The 25,460-nt window shown below is 36.2% G+C and overlaps 1 protein-coding gene across 1 annotated transcript in view; it reads right to left on the bottom strand.

Annotated features, from left to right (window-relative positions):
• The window catches only part of LOC144446179 (ATP-binding cassette sub-family A member 2-like), a 39,573-nt gene extending 16,548 nt beyond the window's left edge, over positions 1 to 23,025 (bottom strand). The window contains exons 1-20 of the mRNA XM_078135933.1: positions 22,915 to 23,025; positions 21,317 to 21,410; positions 17,728 to 17,842; positions 17,120 to 17,271; positions 16,481 to 16,572; positions 15,143 to 15,565; positions 14,110 to 14,238; positions 13,527 to 13,703; positions 13,475 to 13,495; positions 6,947 to 7,137; positions 6,674 to 6,824; positions 6,089 to 6,296; positions 5,045 to 5,206; positions 4,473 to 4,543; positions 3,740 to 3,849; positions 3,221 to 3,352; positions 2,984 to 3,064; positions 2,513 to 2,709; positions 1,765 to 1,936; positions 1,138 to 1,355 (exon numbers count right to left, since the gene is read on the bottom strand). Of these exons, the coding sequence (XP_077992059.1) occupies positions 1,138 to 1,355; positions 1,765 to 1,936; positions 2,513 to 2,709; positions 2,984 to 3,064; positions 3,221 to 3,352; positions 3,740 to 3,849; positions 4,473 to 4,543; positions 5,045 to 5,206; positions 6,089 to 6,296; positions 6,674 to 6,824; positions 6,947 to 7,137; positions 13,475 to 13,495; positions 13,527 to 13,703; positions 14,110 to 14,238; positions 15,143 to 15,565; positions 16,481 to 16,572; positions 17,120 to 17,271; positions 17,728 to 17,842; positions 21,317 to 21,410; positions 22,915 to 23,025 (3,007 nt within the window). The remainder of the gene's footprint in view (positions 1 to 1,137; positions 1,356 to 1,764; positions 1,937 to 2,512; positions 2,710 to 2,983; positions 3,065 to 3,220; positions 3,353 to 3,739; positions 3,850 to 4,472; positions 4,544 to 5,044; positions 5,207 to 6,088; positions 6,297 to 6,673; positions 6,825 to 6,946; positions 7,138 to 13,474; positions 13,496 to 13,526; positions 13,704 to 14,109; positions 14,239 to 15,142; positions 15,566 to 16,480; positions 16,573 to 17,119; positions 17,272 to 17,727; positions 17,843 to 21,316; positions 21,411 to 22,914) is intronic.
• Between the last annotated feature and the right edge of the window lie 2,435 nt (positions 23,026 to 25,460).

Raw genomic sequence — 25,460 nt, 5'->3', positions numbered from 1 at the left:
CTGAGATGTACTTGTCTGTAATGATTGCCTAAGCTTAGATTTGTTGACCCAATGATAAAAGAATATCAAATTATGAATTGGTTTTCTACATCAGCGCCTAAATGCGCTCCAAAAGCGTTAGTGAATCGAAAATATGACACCCACATGCTACACTTTTAAGATAGCAAGATTGAATGAACATAATTTCTTGTGACATATTGTCTAAATGAAAAGAACTAATGTGCCACCATTGCAGACATTGAATGCAGACATCAAAACATTGGCACCCGCGTATCTACGTCTAGTTGCATTATGTTTAAATGGTTCATTTCATAACAGACAAAGTGCAGCAAGAAATTGCGATTTTTGCTATCTTGTTTCTTTTATTGATTTCTGCTTAGTTGCATCAAACATATCTCAAGCTTCTGAAAGATAAACTTAAACGGGTCATATTTACTATTAATTAATTAATTAATTAATTAAATTATGTATTTATTTATTTATTTATTTATTTATTTATTTATTTATTTATCAATTGATTGATTGATTGATTGATTGATTGATTGATTGATTGATTGATTGATTGATTGATTGATTGATTGATTGATTGATTGATTGATTGATTGATTGATTGATTGATTGATTGATTGATTGATTGATTGATTGATTGATTGATTGATTGATTGATTGATTGATTGATTGATTGATTGATTGATTAATTAATTAATTAATTAATTAATTAATTAATCAATTATTTATTCGTTTAATTATTTTGAAACTCGGGTTCCATGTTCATGGACAAATTAACAAGTTTTCTTAAACAATTACTGTATGTAGAATGGACTTTGTAACTTATACCTATTTTGTTTCTAAAATTCGCCATCAAATGGCTACAGTACAAATTAGAAGACAAATACTGAAATAACCTAACTGTTACTTGATTACAACAAAAAGAACAATCCCTGAAATAGAAATAGCGAAGGATATATATTCATAAGAATGTAAAAAATGAACACAAAATAGAAATAAGACAAAGTGTTTCAAGGCAAATATATAATTATATACGTTTAAAATTGCATGGTGAGCTTAACTATAGTCTTCACAAATTTGGGTCAAATATAGACCAAGATCAAGATACGTAATTAAATATGAACTTACCCTGTGTAACCGCGAGAACAATTTGCTCCAGTGTAGTTTCAGACAACCCATAAGCAGATATACCTAATCTGTCTTTGTTGCCAGACAGGGCATCAAACAATTTTATGAATTGAGATTTTGGGGTAGCTTTGACTGGAACTTGATATATCAGTTCACGGTCATTCTGTGATTTAAGTTCAGCCAATGGTAAGTGTTGCTGTATAAAGGACGTCACAAGTCTGGTTTGCGGTCCCCGTTGTGTTGTATCAATACGGGCAGGGTTACTAGTTTGAATATCGCTTTTACCTACACAATTAAGATAAAGGGGAAGGTGGAGTTAAGCAATTGTATGTGGGGCATTTTTAGCAGTGCTTGAACTCTCTATACTAACAGAATAATGAATAGTCTCTATTCAGTTTTCTCCAAGGAGGCTGTTACAAAACAACATGACATTCACATGCTTTGCATGTTGGTGGCTAAATTGAAATTGCTTGCCTCAAATATATGTGTCGAACACATTCTCCCCATCCGGTGAACATTTGTTTTCAAACGTGACACAGTCATTATCTATATATACGGAAGAACCCCCATACGCTCTGTTCAGACAATACTGGGGAAGATATATCAGTTACTGTACCTATTTTAAACCGGTCATTTACTTTATCTTTAACCAGTGTTAAAAGATAGCCAACTCCAAAGGTTTCTTTTAAATACTGAGGTGGTCCACAGCATCTTAAATATCCATCAGCTAAAATAGCTACCATGTCGCCAAGGAGACTAGCTTCGTCCATGTGATGGGTTGATAGAAGAATTGTGCGACCTGGGTAAAAGAGCTACCGAATTACCAAACCTTCACATGAATGTATCATAATACCTACAAAAGTCCGCATCAGGTGATGATATTACCCGTTTGTGTGTAAGCACTAACCATTTGAATTTGTGTGAGGGCATGAAAAACAAAAACAAAATGGGATATTTGGAAAGCGGGCCAAGCACATTCAATATCACAACTTGCATATATCATCAGTGTTGTATCATGATACACCATTATTTAAAGGATATTCATAGAACAACACCATATTTGACAAGGAACATGGGATTTAGCTTAGACCACCAAATTATTGTTTGGTGGTGTGAGGCTTTAGCATAAAAATCGTTAATTACGTTTACATATTGATTAAAGATAAGGATACCATATGAAAAAAAGTAAAACACAGACACAGACACAGACACAGACAGACAGACAGACAGACAGACTGACAGACAGACAGACAGATACACATGCACACACCACAGGTAGCTGCTCATCCACACCAAATCAACATTTCACTCCACGTAGCAGCACCAATCGTTCTTCATATAGCTTTTGCTACCTCTCTCTGTTGTAAACTCTCACCCTGCTTGTACTTCTGTAACAAGTCCCAAATGGCTCTTCTAGAATATGGATCCACCCCGGCCGTAGGTTCATCTAGAATAACAGTTTTAGCACCACCGGCAAATGCTACAGCAACTGATAGTTTCCTTTTCATTCCTCCAGACAATGTCTTGATAGTACTGTGTTTTTTATTATATAATCCTATGTCTGAAAGTAATCTGATAACAAAAAAAAATATAAGAAACATTAAGAAATAAGAAATATAATATATATGAATCAACCAGTATTAAAAACAATTGTATTACAGTTACGTTGTTTGTAACCATAGATAATCTAGTCATGGTTACCCTGGTCATTGCAGGTATATTTTATCGATAGCTCCAGATTAGGTGTTGCGATAGCTACAGGCAATCCCACAGTCTTTGCATCTGAGCATGCTCAGTGTGGATTGCAAGTTCCACACGCAGTGAGGTGAGACTGACAATACTGTACCTGTCTGTTTCACTCTCGAAATTTTTCAGTGGAGCGTTCTTTATTTTGGTGTAGAACCAGAGATGTTCCTGCACAGTTAATCTGCAAAAGAAAAACAATTGTTCAGGTTTAGAGACGCATGCACTTTTGATATAATATAGCACCTGACAATCATGGCAAATACTCATTAATTTGAAATATGTCGATGAACATATTATATTGACGAGGAACAAATTAGAGTCTGAAATAATTGCTTACTTATCAAATAATGCATTATATTGTGGACAAACTCCAAGACTTTGTCTGATTTGTACCATATCCCTTCGTATATTTTTACCATTTATGATTGCTGTGCCAGAAGTTGGCGTTATGAAACCAGTCAATATTGACCTGGAAGAAGAAGAAAATGAAATGAAACAAGTGAATATCGCTATTAATAACGATTACTATATATAAGATTAATTGTCACTGCATCATAACTCTATGTGATCTCTACCCCCCCCCCCCCCGCCCTCTCCATCTCATCAAGGGTTTATACGACATAGTTGCATTCTTTGGATCAATACAAGGACTAAGCTTAAAGTATACTTATATATTTAATTCAATATTGAATAGTGTCACACTTTTTCTTACATCTTTGTCCTTTGTTGCATACTCTTTTCTTGCTTGTTCTGTCATGTATGTTTACTTTTTGCTTTTGTAAATAATTACAATTGTTAAAAAGAAAAAAGAAAAAAGAAAAAAGTAAAAGAAAGAAAAGAAAGCAAGTATACTCACATGATGGTAGTTTTACCAGCACCATTATGGCCAAGTAAAACAGAAATCTGGTCATCATATAAATTAAGAGATAGACTTTTCACGGCTTGCACTTTATCGTTCCCAAATGACTGATGAAATAAGAAACACTAACAATTATTAAGGGAAGCACACATGTTATATAAGGTACATGTTACAAAAACAAAGCAAAGGTTAAGATAATGGTAAGATAATGGTAAGATGTTTGTAAGTAAGACTTTGATGATGACGTCAGCGACACGATATAGGGTAAACTAAAGGGGTGAGATCAAACGTTCAATGAAGGATAAACAACTAAATTCTTTTAGTTTTGGGCGGAGGGGGGTACCGGTTGAACCATTTTAGTTCTCATACTACGAAAACGATTGTTAGTTTTAATGGAATCTGTTTTGTACCCGTAAATACAAATATTTGTATCAATATTGAGAAATGGAAGAATGTTCTCCATACATGCATGGCACTGAAATACAATAAAGTGCCCTTAACAGGGTTATTTTTTCCTCACTACATACTGGCTTTGTATTCATAGCATTAATACTACTACAGACTGATTCGAAATTGACTGAGCTGTCTTGAAAAAAAATCATTTTGTCCAATTTCATTAGTGGGGGGGGGGGGTAGTTTTTTTTATTATCCCTGTATTGAACTCGCCCCTATTTAGAATATCTCCATATATATGATTGTCAAATTTCTAAAGGTTTAATTTTCATCTTACCTTAATTAACCTTTTTATGCATATTCCTATACGATTATGGTCTTGGGTAGATTCCTTATCATGAGCTTTACCTGAAAATAACATGACAAAAATGAAATGGCGAACGGCAGTAGTTTCTTATTTTCCAAGCTAAACTGGTCAAAGATGATAATATTGGCCTAAGACCATTACATTTTAGTGGTCTGAGTATTGGTATACAATTCCATAACAACGGATGTGTCCATTGCAGGATGTGTTTATGAAGTTCTTCGTATAGCTCTAATGTGTAACGTTGTTTTTATGTTTGTAGTTTGTACAACATTTGATGTTTCATTTTGAATCAGTAGGAGTCTCTGACCAGTCTGTTTTGAAATATTCAATCGTTTTGAAATAAAATGCACTGTAAAATTGAATTAAATTATTTATGCTTTTTCAAAAGATGTTCTTCGTTTCTCTACATACCAAAAACAAATATAACCTGGATAAAGTTATATTTTCCAATACCATATTCTCTAGCAAGTAAATAAAACTCGTAGTGTTTACAGTTTTTTTTAGCACAGGTAAAGATGAGTAATTGCCCTGTAATTTATTACCTGTAATATTGAAAATATGGTTCAACGCATCATCTGTTTCCCCGTCATCCAACTCTCTATGTTTGCGGGTACAATCCGGACAAGTGTCACCATCACTGTCTCCACCACACCAATATGACTTTAGAAATGGGAAGTACCATGGCTGAGGGACACCATATGTTCCTGAAAATGAAAAGGAGTAGTCATTGTATGTATGTATGTATGTATGTATGTATGTATGTATGTATGTATGTATGTAGGTAGGTAGGTAGGTAGGTAGGTAGGTAGGTAGGTAGGTAGATGTGTGTGATTATGTATGTATGTATGTATGTATGTATGTATGTATGTATGTATGTATGTATGTATGTATGTATGTATGTATGTATGTATGTAGTGTTTGTGTGAATGTATTGATTGCAAGTCCTATAACGAATGATTATAATGTGTGTGTATATATATATATATATATATATATATATATATATATATATATATATATATATATATATATATATATATCGTTTATTGTATATTTGATTCGATTTTTCTAGACTAATGACTCAAAAATGTACCAACAATTGCGTGACTATGCTGACTACTCAGATTGATTATATTACAAATAAGATATTAATTGCATTCATTTTGACTAAGTAATTACCATTACCTTGTGTGATATGGCTTTAGGAGAGTATACCATACGTGTACTTAGGCCTCATATAGTATGGTGTTGCTATGGATGTTGTCATAGTTGCTACGGATTTCATTGCTATTTTTGCGTCATTATCGCACTGTTACAGACTCCTTGGAACACATAGAAAACCCAAATATCACGATGCCAATCTATCAAGAACTGTTTGAGTACAAGACCTAATAACTAACTTCGAACTGATAGACTGTTGTTTACCATTTAGAAGGTCAAATTTCTTACAAGGTAACAGTTCTACCAATATATAAATGTATTTTTTTTTGTAAAATGGAACAGATAAAATAAACTAGTAATTCGCATCCAAAGGGGAGCATTAAAACGTGGGATATCACAAAACATTTTTTATTGAAGAAACGTACCCGGAAATACTGCTTCAATATACCAGAGTAAACCAATATAAATCAGCCAATCCAAAATGGTGAATAGCATGACATTTGCCATATTAATGTCTTGATGGAAATCTGGCAATGGTTCATTAATGTTGCTCCATTGAAGACCTATAGCTTGTTGTTCGTAGTACAAAATGTATCGAATCCCCAGACCATGTGCACTTTGCAAGACCAAGCACTGTACGAAAAATGACAAATATTTATGTATATCATGAAATCTATATAATATTTTCGATCGACTTAAAAACGATACTTCATTTAAATTTCCTCATGATCATAGCTAATTAAAGTATGTGGTAATGAGCTGACGCTCCTTTGAAAGTGACATGTAGGGTTGAAGTGGCCGTAAAAAGTTATTAAAACATTCTTTTTGCAGTGCAAGGTTTGAGGTATGTCGATAAGGGTTCTATTGGGCAGTCATTTTTTTTTCGTGGTGGTTGCAATAGCACTGCATATATAATGATTATTTGATAGTGGAATTACTTTTTGAGGAGATAATTTGAATGTCTAGCACAATAACCAGTGTAAAACATCTTTTATACATAAGGTACTCACACATAACATCTTGAATGGTCGTGCCACTGTTGTATACGATGTATTTTCTATATTCAAAACAAACAGGAAGGGTAGAACAGCAAGAATATGAAGTATTCCAGCACATGCAGCTGCTAACTTTGCTTTTGAGAAAAATACACTCAAAAACAAACTGTAAAGAAAAAACAAAATGCAAACAGTAATTTGACATATAGATAATATCACATTATGGTAAAATAAGATAGGGACAAAAAAACAACGAAAAACGTCGAAGTAATTCGAAATAATACTCACCTAAACAATACATAGGAAATTGCGTTTGACATAAAATACAACCAAAGCAGAAATGGATCACTGTATGGTAATAGTTGCCCATATTTCACGATAATTAGTAACAAAGTAGCAGTGATTGAACTTTCCACGAGATAGGTTATAAACCACGACAACCAGTAGGTGAAATTATCCAATCCCATTATCTTCATCATCTGTCAATTAAGTAATTTAAAACGATCAAGGTTTGTAGATAATCGCAGGTGTGATAAAATAAAATTCTACCCAAAAACAGTGTTTAGGTAGAATTGTGAAAACTCACTCAAAATCTTTTGCCATTAAATGTGTCAAGATGTATTATAAAATGAACAATTGTAGGTTCTAACGACCTTTATATACATGTAGAAACCTTTGATCTTGTGCTTTTACTGTTACCTTGGTGGCACGGCATTGATGAATGTTATGTTAGGTTATGCATGTACAGCATATTGCAAGTTACCATTCACTGAGTCTGTATGATACAACCACGCAGAAACCAATAAGAAACTGCACATGCTATACTATAAGATAACACGATAGCAATTTCTTGCTACAATTAGTCTTATTAAAATAGACAATTTAAACATACTGTAACTAGACCCAGACAAACAGGCGCCAATGTGTTTTTGTCTGCAATTGATGTCTGGTGGCATGTTCGTTCACTTCATTTAGAGCCAATGTAGCAGGAAACTGTACTCATTCTTGTTATCTTATAGTTTAGTATGTATAGCTTCTTATCGGTTTCTGTATGGACAGTATCCTACAACGTGCTGTACTAGTAGCACTAATAAGGTTAAAGATTAAAAGATGGTAAACACCAGATGTTTTTGTAATTTTCTTAGCAGATGTGATAATTTCTACATCATAATCTTCAAGTTCTGGTTTATCTCTTTCAAAACTTACACTTTACAAGTGAAAATAATAGAAAATGATAATTGTTATCCAAGGTGTTTGAAATGTTGCATTTCAGCAAAATATCAAAAAATGTAAGAAAAATAAAATCACAAGTAGCTCAGAAGATGTTGCCACTGATTTAACTCTTCTTCTTTGCTTATACAGTGAGTTTCATAATACCGTGTAGCTCTTCTGTTTGATACAACCACACATAGACCCTCCACGTGGGTGGAGAGTCTATGAACCACAAGAAGAAACCAATGCTACACACGCGATAGTGGAACACCTTTGCCAAACATTCGTGACACTCAAAGGTCGCTTGAAGGTTCACTGGCAAGCTTGTTCAAATTTTTTTTTCGATAAAGCTTCAATTAGTGTTTTCTCTGAAGTTTAGACGAAGGTTTGTGGGTAAAGCTTATGTGAAGCTTTCTTTCAAAGATTAAACTAGGATGTCTCGGAAGAACATTCAATAAAGATTTGTAATGAAGCTTCGAAAGAGGTTTGTGGATAAAACCGTTTTGGAAGCTTATTTTCCAAGGTCAAACTAAGTTGCCGCGGAAGAACCTTCGGTAAAGATTTGTAATGAAGCTTCGACTGAGGTTTGTATTCGCAACTAGTTATGAAGCTTACTTTCTAAGGTTATACGAAGTTGCCTCGGAAGAACCTTCGGTGAAAATTTATACTGAAGCTTAGACAGAGGTTTGTGAGTAAAACTTGTTACGAAGCTTATTTTCAAAGGTTTAAAACGAAATGCCTCTGAGAACCTTCAGTGAAGATTTGAACGTATAACCTCAATACAAGCTTCTGGAAAGAATATTCGTCCGTATGCATTTTAAACGTAAAATTTGATGGAATTAGCGACCACGTCGACAACTTTGTAACGTAACTGTATATTTCCGCGCATTGGAAATATCGATTACTAGTATGACCTCTCAGATCATGTCTCAGAAAGCTGACCAATCAGTATGACGGACACAAATCTTTTTGACCCCATTTTGGCACACGGCTTAAAAAAAAGACTAAAACAATAATATAATACTAAGTCCATGTTTGTAACTAAATAATTTGTAAAAGGTTTAATACATGTTTAATACATACAAAGTTTATTTAACTAAACTGTATATATGGTGGTAGACTTTGAGGTACAAATATAAAATGAGACATCTAGGAATATAGAGATGAAACAGAGAATTGTATATTTGGCCAAAGACTGCACTTTGGGTTAGTTCGTCTTTCTGTTTGTTGTTCACTTGTGACATTCATCTAAAGAAGTAAAAAAAATGTGAAAATTAGTAAAAGTCTGGATAACCATTGGGTAAAAGTATATTTGTATTTGTAACAATAAACAGCAAAATGTAAGTCAAATACTACATCCACACCAACCATGTTGGTGATATGAATAAAGTACAAAAACAGAAAACAGCATGTTCAAGGACATGCAGCATAAAAGGAGTAGTTAGTTTAATTTTAAAGTTCAGTGACTTTTATCTTGTAGACACTTTGCCAATGCCTAATTTCCTGCTTTCTCACACTTTGATTTAAAGACAGCCTGTACATTATTAGTTATTCTGGTACCATGGTATGATGATACTGTACTTTAGTCACTAAAAAGTATGTAGGGGCTGTCTTTAAAATCAATATTGAACAGGTGGAATAAAGGAAATAAGGTTTTGACAAAGTCACTTGAGATAAAAGTTATTGAACCTTTGGCAAAGGTTGCCATTGGTGTATAAGACTAGTCAAAGGTTGGTACCTTGAAGATTCAACAAACCTTGCTCTGCAAGTTCTTCAACTCACCTTGGCAGGCCATAGCTTCGGCAAAGATTAGGAGTTCAATGATTCGACAAAGTTTGGTGCCCCAAAGCTTCAACAAAGATCGGTACTCCAATGCTTCGACAAAGATTGGCAATCCAAAACTTCGAAAAACCTTGGCACTCCAGTGCTTCGACGAAGGTTAGCAGTGCAAAGCTTAGAAAAACCTTGGCACTCCAGTGCTTCAACGAAGGTTAGCAGTGCAAAGCTTTGACAAAGATAGGCACTCCAAAGCTTAGAAAAAAATCGGCACGCTGAATGGTTAATAAAGCTTTGACCCCGACCTTCATATGACCTTTGATCAAGCTTCAACAAAGGTGTTGCACTATCGCGTGTGTACAATTTAAGATTGCAAGATTGAATGAGTACAGTTTCACGTGGAGTCGTGATGGGTGAATGGTTAGAGTGGTTGGCTTGGACACTGCAGGTTGCAGGCTTGAGCCCCCATCGCTGCCGTTTGTTTCTGAGTGGCTAAAGTCCTTGGGCAAGAATTGAACCACGGCTCTGCCTCAGTCAGCCCAGCTGTATAATTGGGGGCCTGGTAGGATAGAGGTTGCAATGTGAATGATTTAATCATATGCACTTATAAAGGCTGTGATGGATTGTATGCTCCCCAGGGAGTTGAGGCAATATAAAGGGCCGTTTTTGCCGCTATAGATCTTAACCAGGGGTAATAACTGTAAAGCGCTAGCTTTGAGCACAGAATGGGAAAGTGCTATATAAAAACCAACATTGTTATTTATGTTTCTCGCTACATTTTCTCTAAAGAGAAATGAACTGCATATGTCACCATACAGTCATCAAATGAACACCGCAAAGGACATTTCCGCGTTCTCAATCGTGTGTTCGATACTAAGAAAAACATAGGCGCCCAAATGTCTGCATAGAGTTGCAATACATTTAAGTGGATTTTTTTCAGTTAAACTAAATGTAGCAAAAGAAATGCGATCTTGCTGTTGGAGTGTAGCATATACAGTTTCTTGTTGTTTTCCGCGTGGTTGAAAAAAGCAGAAAGGTTGCATGGTATTTTGAAATAGACAGATAGGGAGATATATACGGAGCAGACAAGTGTACATGACAGATTGCCACAATTTCATCAAAGAGTGAGGATCACAAGAGAGATAACAAATTAAAAAAAAACTCGATGTTGTCGATTCACCTCTCTAAGCCTTGCCTCTTTTTCATGCACAATGGACTGTGTAAATATGATGACGTGAATTACCCATGCAAGGACAAAAATCACTGACAAAGATGACGAAATGCTTCTCATGAATCTAAAACAGAAAACATAATGTCATAAATGATTCTATTTCTAACCTAAGTTTACAATGGGAACTATTTACTTTAACATTTAACACCTACACTCCTTGTAACTGGAGTATTATTTTTAGATCGGACAACCCAAAATGTTCTCACTGAATTTTATATGTATCAATAATTAGACATTGCACATGTCAGTTCGAGGTCTGTTTTATCTACAAGTAGTATAAAGTTTAACAAGTTGAAGTCATGATTCATTTTGGTGATGATATTTTGGTGCTGACCCAAAAATCAATTTGACTGTTTATATTGCACTATACTATGTGTATTGCCACACAAATATGTTTATCCACGGGGAACTCAGTACTGTTCAAGGTGTACGATATGGTGAAGAAGTCATTACATCTAAAAACAGTTTCGAAAAATGTTCCATTTGCAGCTTTGCATGTAACAAGGTAAATCAAAATATTCTTCCTTTAGTTATGGAAAACACTTTATCGGTCGCAGATGCTGATGGCAAACTTTTCGAAAGTAAAAACTAATGCTATGATATGATATCTTTATGAAACTGTGGCGATGTTATCATTATCTGCGCCAACAAGGTTACGTGGATTTTTGTTTTTTCATCTCTTTAAATTTGTCGGTCTCTTCGCCTGTTTGTTTGTTTGTTATTAGTTAGCGGGACGTCTCTCTAGAAGACGTAGTCTGCGTAAAGACGACCCAAAATGCCTCAGACTGCCTAGTGTTCAGTGTCTTTTCCTTAATCCATTTTCATTCCCTTTGTTTCGTGCTAAGCAAAGTACTCTACCGGGTGCCATTTCGTTTGTATCTGAATAATATAATGCTGCATGCTGGGTAATAAATTAAAACTCAAATACTGTTGCAAAATATGGAAAGTCCTATAATGGTAAATGGGGCATGATATAGTTAAAATGATGTAGGCTTGGTGTTTAACTCATGCAACATGGCATTTAATACACACCCTCAGACAACTTCCAGTGCAAAAGAAACAATTATATAGGTGCCATGCACAGTGGGGATGTTGACGTATAGTAGTCAAGTTTAAATGTTGATTATCAGTTAGAAAATGAACAATTGAAGCCATTAAAATCATAGACTCCTTGTGTAATGTTTTCATTAGAGGCTTGGTTTTACTGTACTGTGAAAGATTAACAATGCTTATCAGTATCCAATGTGATTAGGCAAATGATCCTGCTGTGTGTGTTGTGTCTCTGTTATTGTTAGTCTATAGTTGAAATATGTACGTAACGGTCCCATGAGTGAAACACCAAACCTACATCATTTTAGCTGTAACATTGGGTTACATAAATATAGAAAGCGTGCACAAGGAAAGATGACTTCCAAGACACTCCATTTTGAGAACATCATTTACTAAATCTATAACAGTCAGACCGACTATCAACTTACGCGTCATACCGACGGCAGGGATGTGGAAATTCTCGGAGGAAAACACCCGGCTCCAACACAGAGCGACCGACCTTATCTTCTATTATTGCTCTCTCGACAATGTCTTGTATCCAGATAAACACTAATCTCCTGCCTGGAGACCCACCATGTTTATGATTTTGATTCCAACGTCTCTGCTCAATCAAATACGCTGATGGCGAGTACGTATCATTCATTTTGAGCTTATAAATCACGTGTGGTGGCAGTTCTCCATTTTCATTTGTTTCGAAGACCAATTCTTAAAATCAAAATGAATAAGGCACAATTTCTGATCAGAAAGCCATTTTTAGTATCCGTATTCACTTTTAGTTTTTACTTCTACTTATACTGACACTGACTGACTGACTGACTGACTGTCTGTGTGTGTGTGTATGTGTGTCTGTCTGTCTGTCTGTCTGCCTGTCTGTCTGTCTTTCTGTCTGTCCGTCCCTGTCTTTCTTTCTTTCTGTCTGTCTGTCTGTCTGTCTGTCTGTCTGTCTGTCTGTCTGTCTGTCTGTCTGTCTGTCTGTCTGTCTGTCTGTCTGTCTGTCTGTCTGTCTGTCTGTCAATACGATCTCAAAAACTACTACATCAATATTAATTCTAGTGAAACTTAATACACCACTTCATTATGGTAATGAAAAGAACGTAGTGATTATGTTTCGGTCAAAATCCATTGAATATCAATGTATTATTTACATATTAATTAATTTTGTCGGTAACAAGGCAATTATGCAAGTTTCAAATTTCATATAATGTGGTAAATACATCGATGGTAACAAATTTCTTGAATATGTGGTTGTCACATATGACTGCAGCGTATTGGTGCACAGACGAACGGACATAGGTCATTTATATAGGTCATTCATATAGCCCCCTTTGGAATTCAGTGTTGCCCATTGAGTGGTTCAGCTAAAATCATACACGAGCATAGTGAGTCTTGTAATAAGACATCGGATCTGTGTTCCAACTGTTACCTAACAAAATCCGGAGGAAGAAAAGAGCACAAATATTTATAGCATGTTTGCCTGTCTTCTATTCTTTATGATGTGTGGTTCAGACTACCATCAAAACATGGAGAGAGAAAAAAACCATACTTACGCGCGATGACTGTGATGTCATCTCGCCTGTCTGCTTCTACTGAAAATCGTACCATGCTTTTTTCATCAGGGAAGGGACGAAAAATATCCAGATTAAGTTTAGACATGATTGAGTTCCAAAAGCACGTTATTTCAAGCCAATGTTTCGTAAGTTGTTGGAGACTTTTGATATCTGGAAGTGAAGACTGTCCCTTACCAAAATCCCCGTCGTAATCAGAGTAACTTGATACCTACCAACATATAAAATGAAATAGGAGTAGAGATGAAGCCACACCGTACGATCATCTAATTATAATTTATAATGACATTTACCAAATAAAGTAAACTATATGCTGCAAGAGATTATTTCCAACAGTTACTGTCAAAACAGGTTGTATACTGACAAATTTCCTCGAGTATCGAAATATTTACATCAATTGGCAAATACATATTAATTTATTAATGTTATTCACGGAAAATATTATCCAATAATGGCATTTGCTAAACACAAAAACAAATACACACAAAAAAGAGGCACGAAAAAAACCTACAAATATATGCAGTAGTGGGAGTAGTGACTTTTCTTGTAAGAAATTAATTTGATGATTGTTGGTGTTTAGTTATTGAATCAGTAAATTATTCAAAGAGTATATATACCTCTTGGTTAGCGTTGTATATCTCCATAGTTTCATTCCGCTCCAGTAGATCACTGAGTTGCATAAATGAGTTGTACAGCGTCTGTGAGTGCTGTGCCATGTTTTCCAGAGTTCGCAGTGATTCGTTAGCCTATAAAAGTACAAATGAGAAGCTTGAAGAAATGTAAATAATGATGACATCACAAATATTTAAATTAGCGGGAAAACGTTAGCCTCCTTGTAGTCTTGAAGGACAAACGATAATACACTACACATAACCTGGTTGGTCGAATTTTAGATAAAATCACGTGAATCGTATTTAGACATATTCAAATCGCAGACAGGTCACATGATGAATCCATAATTAGATGACAACGTGGGAGGATTCATGGGTACTATTCTAATTACTTGCCTATGCATGTTGTGTGTGGCGGGGCATGGTTTATGTACTACTGGATCTAAAGACCGTTTGTAGACATGGGGACAAGCGAAAATAAAAAACAAATCGAAATAGCAGTTAGGATAGCTGAAATATGTGTCGCGATGAGTCATCTTGAACATACTTAAGTCATACAAATTTATTATATATGCGAATTATATTCATTTTTTATACATTCAATTACTAAATAATTCTAAATTCATCGCGTATTCATTAATTATAAGAGACTTCGATATTGTTTGGAATATTGTTATTAATTATTATCAAAAGGATTACCAATATCGCGACTTTATTTGGAAGTAAATCATTATTAGACAATCAAAGAAAGAATGAACTAATAGAAACTGTAGACTTAGTTTATGTGCATTTCATTTACTTTGCCATGTGATTTCAAGTGGAGTCAGATTCGACTACAGACACTGATTTAGTGCCGAGTTTAAAAGGAGATCACAGAATCAAAATATGGCTGTGACTGATTGACTGGGTTTGAGCGACCACAACATGTGTTGTGGCGTTAGTCTTTCTAGACTACAGGTATGCTAGGTAAACTTATATCTTAGCATATTCCCTGATAGAGGGACACTTGTGATCCTAGTTTTGTATATCGTAGTCTTACCTTTATCATAATTCTATTTACATCTTCTGTGTTAGGTGTATACAGTATTTGTGGATGACCTCTCAGAAACAAGACCGCCATGATTTTAAACTTTGATAACTGATTCTCTGTAAAGTCGAGTTTATTTATCCAATCAGGATCATCCAATATTGTTTCATTTATAGTGTTATTAACACCACAGAGTACAGACTGTAGAGAGTTCCATAGTTTCAAAAGTAGTACTGTAGATTCCCTGGGCACTTTGAGATTAATTTGACGGTCAAGAGTTATAAACTTCGTTTCTTTGACGTAGGATGGCTTAATTTCATCCTTATTGTCACTGCCATTGTATGATGTCATATCTTGTTTATTTTCACTACAAGCACCATTCTCTGGAAGCATTGACGCAATGTCCTGTGATACACGTAGAATCGAATCTATTTCCTGTAAACAATAAGACAAAATAGAATGGGTACATAGCTAAACTTATAAGGCATGATTTGCCAAGGTAAAGAATGGACGGAAAGTCAAGACTAAAATCACATGATAATATCGATCAACAAAAAGAATAAGTTATGCTAATAAGGCATATTAATATGCACAGATTTGGCCTTAAATCTTGTCATTTCTGGAATACCCTAATAGTATCTGTATATCAAATTTCATTGAAATTCATGTAGTGATTTTGAGATGATTGGTGCACAGACAGACAGATATAACTGAGCACACGCACAGGCAGACGGACGGCCAGACGTTGGTATAGCATTTGGTCACGTTTCCAACATGGGAGCCTCAAGTGTAGAAATAAAGCCAAGAAAGTCACGTACTGCACAAATTTTAGTTCAATAAATCGGTCTTATCAGAGATTGGTAGTTTTGATCAACAAAATACCTAGAGTTATACAAACGAATGTAGTTACGCGGAGAAAATGTGAGCATGTGTACAGCAGTATTAACTTAATCTAGACAACAAATATCACTTTAAGTTGTGTTAGGGAGTCTTAACATATTCCTATACATGACTTGACCCTAACCCTAACTCCCTAGCTTGATTAAAAATGAGTATCTCGTTTACATTCGGTTCACTGTTTCATATCTACCCCTATAATAATATGAGTATGACAACCAGATTTTGCCACAATTTCATAGAAACGCGTTATGAACATACTTCAGATTTACCAAGACTCAAGAAAGACAAGCAGTTGTTTGCAATACTTTTCTGGACTGGAAGATACTTGATAACTGAAGAGAGTAGGACATATGTTGGTTTGGAATTTCTATATACTCGGATATGTATCACATGACAAACATTTAGCTTATTATAGAATGTATTTCCCTTAACGCAACCTGTGATATTTACCTTTGAGAAGTTTGATTGTCCACTCATTGTATCTGTGATTATTGATGATAAGAATTTATCCTCCATTAGAATAGTCATAGCATCGTTGATAGCTGTAAGAAAATCAACATGATTAACGTGACGTAACTTTTAACATCCACTTTCCAGTCACATGATAATTCTTTTTGATATTTATCACTGGTAATTAATGGATATTAACATGGGTACGTACTCAGACACCCATTGTCCTCGCCTCGAATACGTTGTCGTTCGCATTTTGGTCTTCATGGAAAGGGCACAGACTAAGTTTATAAGTGTTGGGGCGTAATTTTTGCTAGTACGTATTTAAAAGGTAATCGTAATATTCTGCTTTCTGAAGCACATACTTCAGGATCACTTGCAACGGACTGAACTCAAACTTGGTATTGAGATATAACTTATAAATGATCCGATGACGTAATTATTATACAATAAAATGATAATATCGAGGAAATCCCTAATATGCAAGTGACCGTTCTGGCAATGCCAGAAGACATTTGTAATGTACAAGAAGACATACGTTGACATAAATACATGTCAACTTGAAGAGTAATTAAGAAGTAAGAAGTTCGCTTGTGTCATTTTAAACGAAGCAATAGTTGAAACTCGTTCATTTAGTACCTGTTGTTTCTTTGCCATCACCATCACCATCACCATCACCATCACCATCTTTAGTTGCTTCCTTAATAAATGTTGTCAGTGCTTCAATTGTCTCTATTTTGACTGGATACTCTTCAGGTGACATAGTCAGGAATTCTAGTAGCTTAGAAACTCTGCAACAACAAACCCAAATTATAAGACTAGTATACATTGTCAAAATTGATTACATGGCAAATGGGACTTATTTTCATACATTATCAATGATTTATCATGTGCCGAGAATTTTTGGAGTAAAAAATAGAAACCGTTCTGAATGAAAATTCTACCATTTTGGATTGTAGGGAATAGACGCACAGTCATGTCTAATTTGTCCTGTGTCGTCTTCTAAGTTGGGTTGTGGAATATAGGCGGGAAAAATCATTCTAATCTACCAAAAGAATACATCGTACATAATACGATTACTATATTTTAGGAATGTTATCAAACTGCTAGAATTTGTATACGGTTATAAGCATTATTGTGAACTGTCTTGCCAAGTATAGAAAACACTACCTGCCACTATTGTTGTTTGTACCGTAAATTTATAGGCATATTTAATTTTGCTAATTTTATATCAATTTTCCACTTGCCTGCTGTTGGTGTAAATTGGAAAGCCATACGGATCAGTTTGGTTGGTTTCCGGACAAAGGAATTGCAACATTGGGATCCAACCAGCACTAGGAAGAGGTATCGCTTGGTTGTACTCTAAAAAAATTGTGAGATATGAGTGTTATTTAGATGTAAACAACGTGTGGCATGGGGTCCGATCCTCCGAATGATTATGTCATCATCGGCTTCTTTCGGCAAGTCCAGACATTTTTCACAATAATCGAGCATCACGTGTACGTATAAAGTTTACAATAAATGAGGACATCTTAATACACACTCATAGCAAAATCCGCGTTGGTATCCTCAAGAAAAACGTAAAACAAAATAATCTAATGAGACGAGCGGTGATACATGTACACGCACTTATATCTAAATAGCCTATTTTAATCCTTGAAAATTTGGTTAGAGCGACATTGCGCTCCAAATACATGTATTATATATATATATTATATATATATATATATATATATATATATATATATATATATATATATATATATATATATATATATATATATATATATATATATATATATATATATATATATATATATATATATATACCAGTGATTAGTTGCATCAGTTCTGGTATGGTTGAAACAAAGCCGACAAGATATGAGCGTTGACCAACACAAACTCAGGCAAACTCAGTTTATATTTTTATTTGTTGTTCCGTAAATATGTGCAATAATCAAAAACATGCCTCGTATTTAAGTGGTTGTGTTATTTGCATTTAGGTTTGTGATGTTTTCTGCTGCACTCTCAAGAAAATAGGCTATAGTCCATGTAGTCGCAAAAACATCGTGTAACACACGTATTCGTTTATGTTACCTCAGTAACCCCCCCCCCTCCCCCCATTCACGTCACAGGGTTGTGTTATTACACTATTATTAAAGTGTCAGTTTTCGATATGCCAAAATATATGTTGGTGGTAGTCTTCGATCAAAGGCATAAACTGTAAACTGGAAATTGCACTTCAAATTAGACCCCCCCCCCACCTCACCCAGGAGGTAGCTAAATGGTCCAAAATTGAACAGTTGCGGGGCAAAGTGCTAGATCTAGCACTTCGCCACTTTTTGACAAAGTGCTAGATCTAGCACTTCGTCAGTTTTCGCCGAAGTGCTAGATCTAGCACTTCGCCAGAAAACAACGAAGCGCCTCCAACGGCTTGATATAACGTGGTCGTTCGCATCGATAAACGTCACATACATGCGTCATGTCAGTAGTCCGTGTACGTGGTCATGTGGCGCATGATCGACTCCAAAACTTATCTTTGGCCGATTTTAACAACGACACGATTCATCTGAAGTTTGTTAAATGTTTGCCGAGTAAAACGGCCGGTTGAAAGTTCACGTTGCCGTACGTACGGTTGTGTCCCGGGGGTTGTGTGTTCTGTTACAAACATGCCTTGTCGCCAATACCTCGCGGTGGATGGACTTGCGCGATCACAGAAACAAGTGTTATTATTTTACCCCTTTCATATACAATTGGCTAAAACACGTCAATATCATCGATATTATCGACATTGTATTGTATTCTGATAGAAACATTCTGATACATATCTCGGGAAACTAGTGCCTGTGCTGTGGGCGGGACTGTACTTCAGAATCTGCAATCTACTCTGTAAACAAGGACTAGCCACTCAGTATTTCTTGTATACCATGTCTATTTTAAGCGGGAAAGATCTATTAATCATAACGTCTTGAAATAAATTTGAAAATCACTGAAATCTTTATCCAGTATCCATCTTTCAGTATAATCACCTGTGTGCTTATTTTCATTCTAATCTATGAAGTAGTAGAACAAGAATATTGTGCAAAATCATGTCATAACTCTCATGATTTACACGAGGTAGAGCGCGCCTCCGGGGACACATTTATTCTATAAAAATCTTTAAAATTTCTCCAAAGTGTTAAACGGATAGTTTTATTTTGTTGATCTCTCTGAAATGACAAAATCAATATGGGGGTCATTGTGTTTGTTTTTAAACAAACCGACACCCCTTTCTTTCCCCCGGATCTTACATGCTGGATTCTAAAAAGATAAGTTTGACAATATGCACTTTATTTTCGGGATGCATTCCATGTTAACTTGCGATGTGCTTTTAAGACATACTATAGTCGTTAACGTTCCCACTTACCCTACCTATGAGCTCCCACAATCTTTCTCGTATAAACCATTTCCTATCGCTATTTCTCGAACGGTCGTCATCTGTATTTCTTACTTTTGTTAATGGTATGCAATCCAGTTCACGAAGTGACGTTTATTACTGCTCCACGATCCTCGGCGTCACACTACGCTAATTGTAGCATTATGAAGTCACTTCCTCTGGACCGAACCAAACTATAACCGATGGCTATTATTATTATTTCCCACATTGGATATAATTTCTGAGCGAACAGGAATTAAGCTTACATAAGGGACGATATTGAAGTTGGTGATTGTCTAGGAATGCAAAAAAAGTCAGTAAACAGTAATGTCGTGATGGTTTACTTGAGATCTGGCGAAGTGAGTCGTGGATATTTAAAAATCTTAGCTCTCGCATCTAGACACACACTAACCCCCCCTCCCCACACACACACCAAGAAATTCAGTTTTCCTTTATATTATTTCTTTGTCATGCTATGTTACAAATGTCACTGCCATTAAATCTGCAGTATGAACTCTGTGACGCACGCCGAACTAAATGTTTCTACTTCCTAAAATCTTCGAAGTTTCGACTGTATGTGAGTGCGTTATTTGACATGAACAGCTGTCAAAATGGAGGTCTACGGTTGTTGATAGTGGTGTCAAGTACGGAGTACGAAACGTGGTACCGAAACCACCACGTGCTGTAGTTGAAGTCTGACGCACGCCGAATAAAATGTTCGTAGTTTCGACTGTATATATGGGAGTGTGTTATTTGACGTGACAGCTGTCAAAATGGCGGTCTGCGGTTGTTGGTAGTGGTGTCAAGCTGTTGTAAGGAGTACGAAACGTGGAAGGGAAACGACCACGTGCTGTAGTTTTCGCCGCATAGAACATCGAAAAAATACAAAACTGAACGTTACTAAAAATTACGAAGTAGAAACTTGTTTGTGCATTGGCAAAACATACGGAAAATCAAACTCTAAGGTCGTTAAACACGGGAAGTAACATTTTACACTGAGAGTAATAACATGTCCATTACCGGTATAACATGACATATTTACCGATGACCTAGCACTTTGCCACACTTTGCCAATCTTTGTTGAAGTGCTCTAGCACTTCGCCACTTTTTGACAAAGTGCTAGATCTAGCACTTCGTCAGTTTTCGCTAAAGTGCTAGATCGAGCACTTTGTCAAAAAGTGGCGAAGTGCTAGATCTAGCACTTTGCCCCGCAACTGTTCCGATTTTGAATTCTTTGTTACATGCACCCAGTATAAACAGATTTGTAATACTAGTTATATGTTGTCTACTGGAGTTGTTATACTACGTTGCAGTATTCAATATTGTATTTTAACTGTATGCAACAAACGTTTGTAATGTATCACGGTCCAATACATTGTTAACTTCACTGCAATGTGAAAGTATTTCAACGTTTTTCTCACCTGGAGGAGCCGTTTGAATAGGTTCATTTTGTCGTGCACCTAAAAATACTATAAACAAGGTCAACAGGAGGAAGATTTCACATGTCACAGCAAGCTGAAATAGAAAAGTACAGAACGTATACATTATCCCTAGAAACGACTAGCGGATAAAATAAATCCAGTCGCTGCACGACGTTCATGTCATGGTTAATGGTTGAGGCCCTGAGATCAGCTGTCTTGAAAGCAGCGTTATTGTTATGCAAATTAGTCACAGGGGCGATTAGAAAACGTTAGTTCTTATATTGTTTCCGATATTTTCATTATACTGGTATAATATAATAGCGATGAACCACTCCCTGGTGAAGGTATACCAAGAGGTTTTGACCATTGAACGAAATATATGCACTATCGCTCGTGCATATATTGAGTTCACTGGTCAAAACCTCTTGGTATACCATCCCCAGGGGTGGTTTATTGCTTAATTTTAGACGTGCTAGTTCCATGTCTAGACCAATCAGATCTCTCGATTTGCGCCATCAATATACTGGTATAATATAGTTATAATTTAATAGGCATACAACTAAAATGATGTTGGCGTGGTGTTTCACTCGGGGGATATTACGTTTTTGACACAGCATTAGACATATTTCGAATTCTAAAAAAGAGTCATCCAAATTTGACCCTCCTATTCTCAAAGCTTAACACTTATCCAGGCGAAAACAGAATAACCTGCATCGAGATGACAATTTTAAATTAAATATTGAGAGCACTGAAAGCATGATACGCCCGAGTAGTAAGCACTCATTAATAACGTTTTACAAATTATTCGTAATTGGTTATTATTTCTTTGCTGAGAGTAGCTTTGAATACACCTCACGTTTCAACATTTAGAGAAATCATTGCAGTTGTAGGGCCGGCTGGTGAGTGAGCAATTAATCTGGTCTTTCCTGTTCTAGAATGAGCAATTAATCCGTGTATGAACAAGACAATCGATATATGTGCTGGGTGTAAATTAACTGGATGGTGATTTGACAATAGCGGCTCCTGCTTGTATACTCTAATTGCTAGGAGGATATCATTATTGACCCTTAACCTAACTTACTTATTTTGTATGAACACGTGACTACAATATCTATGTACAACCCGTTTTGCACGTTATTGTTCACTAGCCCTGTTTGACACAACCATGCAGAAACCAATAAGAATAAATAAATAAATAAATAAATAAATGAATAAATAAATAAAAAAAATATATATATATAATATCTTTGCAACCACATAGTGTCACGAGTGTTATGTTCCATAGAAACTTTATTTAGGTCAGGTCAATCTGTAAATAAACTTAGCTTCAAATTAGTGTATGGACCTTAAAATAAGCTCTTCTGTCAAACGACTACAGTTCTTCAACCAACCTTGCCAAGAATAACAATGCCCCCGAATCGGGCGAAAGACGTGACGTTTGATAGATTTTAGCGCTCGGATATAACTCGTTTCAAAAAACAAGAACTAAAACGGTAAAACTGAAGGTTGACCTTCTTGAGAAGACTGTGTTATGATTTGTACAAATGTGTCCACGAATACTCGGTTTCTAATAAACCCATCGCAGATTTCATTCTTACCAGACTTCGCCTCTTCACTGTAAAGTTTTTCCACATTAGGAGTTTAAGTTGACTGAATGCATTTGATTTTCCGTATTTTGAACAGCTGATACAGGAATCCGAGTCCACCATTTTGACTGGCTAGTACAGAAGGCGAAACGGTACCGGTGAAACACAAAGGACTGTGACCCAGAACACTTGCGTTGTTCAAAATACAGCTCGTAGCATTCTCGTCTATCGTGTTCTAATGGTTCGTTATCGGTCTTGACTACTGTAAATGAAAATTGTGACGTTCTCGCGATACTGAGAGCAATGTCAGAACCTTGTTTGATTTGTTGTGTGAAAATCCCATTCACTTACATGTCTGTACGCGTATGTTATAGCTGGTCTGATGAAATAATTTAATCCCCATGAAATAAAATCCAAATGCACTCTATGCGCATGCGGATTTCACCAAATGTCCGTGAGATACATCCTGGCGTTTGACGTACCTGTTTGAGTGCAAACTCCATATTAATATATGAAAGCGAACGTATTTTATCTCATTTAGCATCTAATTTCGTTATCAAACAATATGAATTCACTTCCCTTATAATTGATCCGAGGGGGATTATTATGTTCAAGTTGCAAGGGTCCTGGACGGATATAAAGTCAACTCAATTGCACTCCACATGGCTGGGAAATAAAATTCTCTAAACAGTATCTAATGGTTAACTAAAGTTAATTGAGAAGTGTATGTGAGACACATTAGGTGAGATATAATTTCACAGCTATGTGAAGTGAAATTGTTTTACTTCATAATTATGTAGCCGGGGGTATTTGATATCTTTGATCGTAAAGTTGTGAACTGTAACGGGAGTTAAGCTTGCGTACGCAGCCCTGAATATCTCCCGGGGGAAAACACGACAGGGCTATGTAATGTTACAACTCCAACGGGGCTACGACTGCAAACGAAGTGGGCTTGCAACTATTAGTTTCCGGCTAAACAACTTGAGGAACTATTGCTTCCATGGTTTTCATAACGTACAACTTAAAAAAAAAATTGTCGCTAAAATTCTTTGAAATCATAGGAATTATTGAGCAATGGGCCAAGAAAAGACAAAGATTAAGAACAGTTTTGGAATCTCGTATTTGAGGACGGACTTTTTAATTTGGTAATATCATGGGTGTATTAGTGAGAAATGGTCTTATACTCAGCGCGCCGGGCAACTTACGTGATAGTGATGAGAGGAGCGTTGAACATTTTCCCTTCCGTAATTGGGAAATAATATTTTCCTTTTCTATCGTTGTCTCTAAATAATCCAGTTGTAGTTAAATATGGTGTTCAACAGCGATCCCTCATAGTATTTCACAGGGGGTCATCACTTTTCACGACCGCGGTGTATGTAATAAAATCTCGCGCATGTGCATAAACCATAACCGGATTTTATTCTACGGGGGATTAAAAAACGACTCGTGCTCATTATGTGAAAGAAAGTTCATCCGGTCACGGTCACTCTATCACGTGATACAGGTACAATTACTCGTTCTTATATTTAGCATCAACGCTACTGATCATGAGACGTATTGACGATAGCCTTTTGTATACCAATACCACTGTGGCCTTAACCCCGAGGCCGTCCTTTCAAACCGACAGCGTAGTGTGTCGCAGGTGCAACCAACGAGTCAATTTTCTGAATTTATACGGAAAAGCGAAACAATAGTACACACACCTTTTGGCAATGCCGACGATTGAAGTGGAAGGTGAAAGCTGTTCGTATATACGCATGAACATTTCACGACATGTCCTCCCGCTAGCTGGATACCAAATACCCACTGCAGATATATGTATGTGTCCGTCTCCATTTGCTTTTTTTCAGCATATTCGCTACTGCCCTCCCCCAACATTTAAGCCTTTTTTCTTCAGAAAAGATAGTACATTCGCCAATAAACTAATCCAATGGCAATGCCACACAAAACCAACGAATCACAAACGATATTATGCCTTTATGCATCAAATGCAACTCTTCTAACTTACGCTCAAAAATTGCCCACGTTGCCGATATCTTTCCTTCTCAGCTGACATACACGTTTTGCCGGCTGACTGAATACTGGATATTTTCCACTGCCACTGATAAATACAACATTACCCCCCCCCCCCCCCATCCCCTAATAATCGGGTACATCACAGTTTTTTGCATGAACAGTTTCTCTGGCTACACTTGACTAAATACCACAGTGCTTTACCGTGACCTTGACCTCAGACCGCCTTTTGAAAACGACAGTGCATATAAACGCAGCATACAGTCTAACTGACAAATGCTGGTATGAGCATGTACTATTATGCCGTGGACAAATATTAAATTTGAAGTATGTATCGTCATCACTAAAATCAACAGGGGGCCGCTGATATGAACGAATGTTTCATATTGTATGGACTGTGTATTTGCATGCACATAACGTTACGTTGTTGCCATGGTGTCGCAATTCAGACAACGCTATATTGATGCGGACTGCAACACGTGAGCCACCATTCACTGACCTGCTCTTGAATTATGCCTGGGCATACGAGCTCTCTCTCTCTCTCT

This window comes from Glandiceps talaboti, chromosome 15 (genome assembly GCF_964340395.1).
Source record: "Glandiceps talaboti chromosome 15, keGlaTala1.1, whole genome shotgun sequence".
NCBI classification, from domain to species: Eukaryota; Metazoa; Hemichordata; class Enteropneusta; family Spengelidae; genus Glandiceps; species Glandiceps talaboti.
The sequence above is the reverse complement of the archived record's forward strand: the minus strand, read 5'-3'. Positions and strand labels throughout refer to the sequence as shown.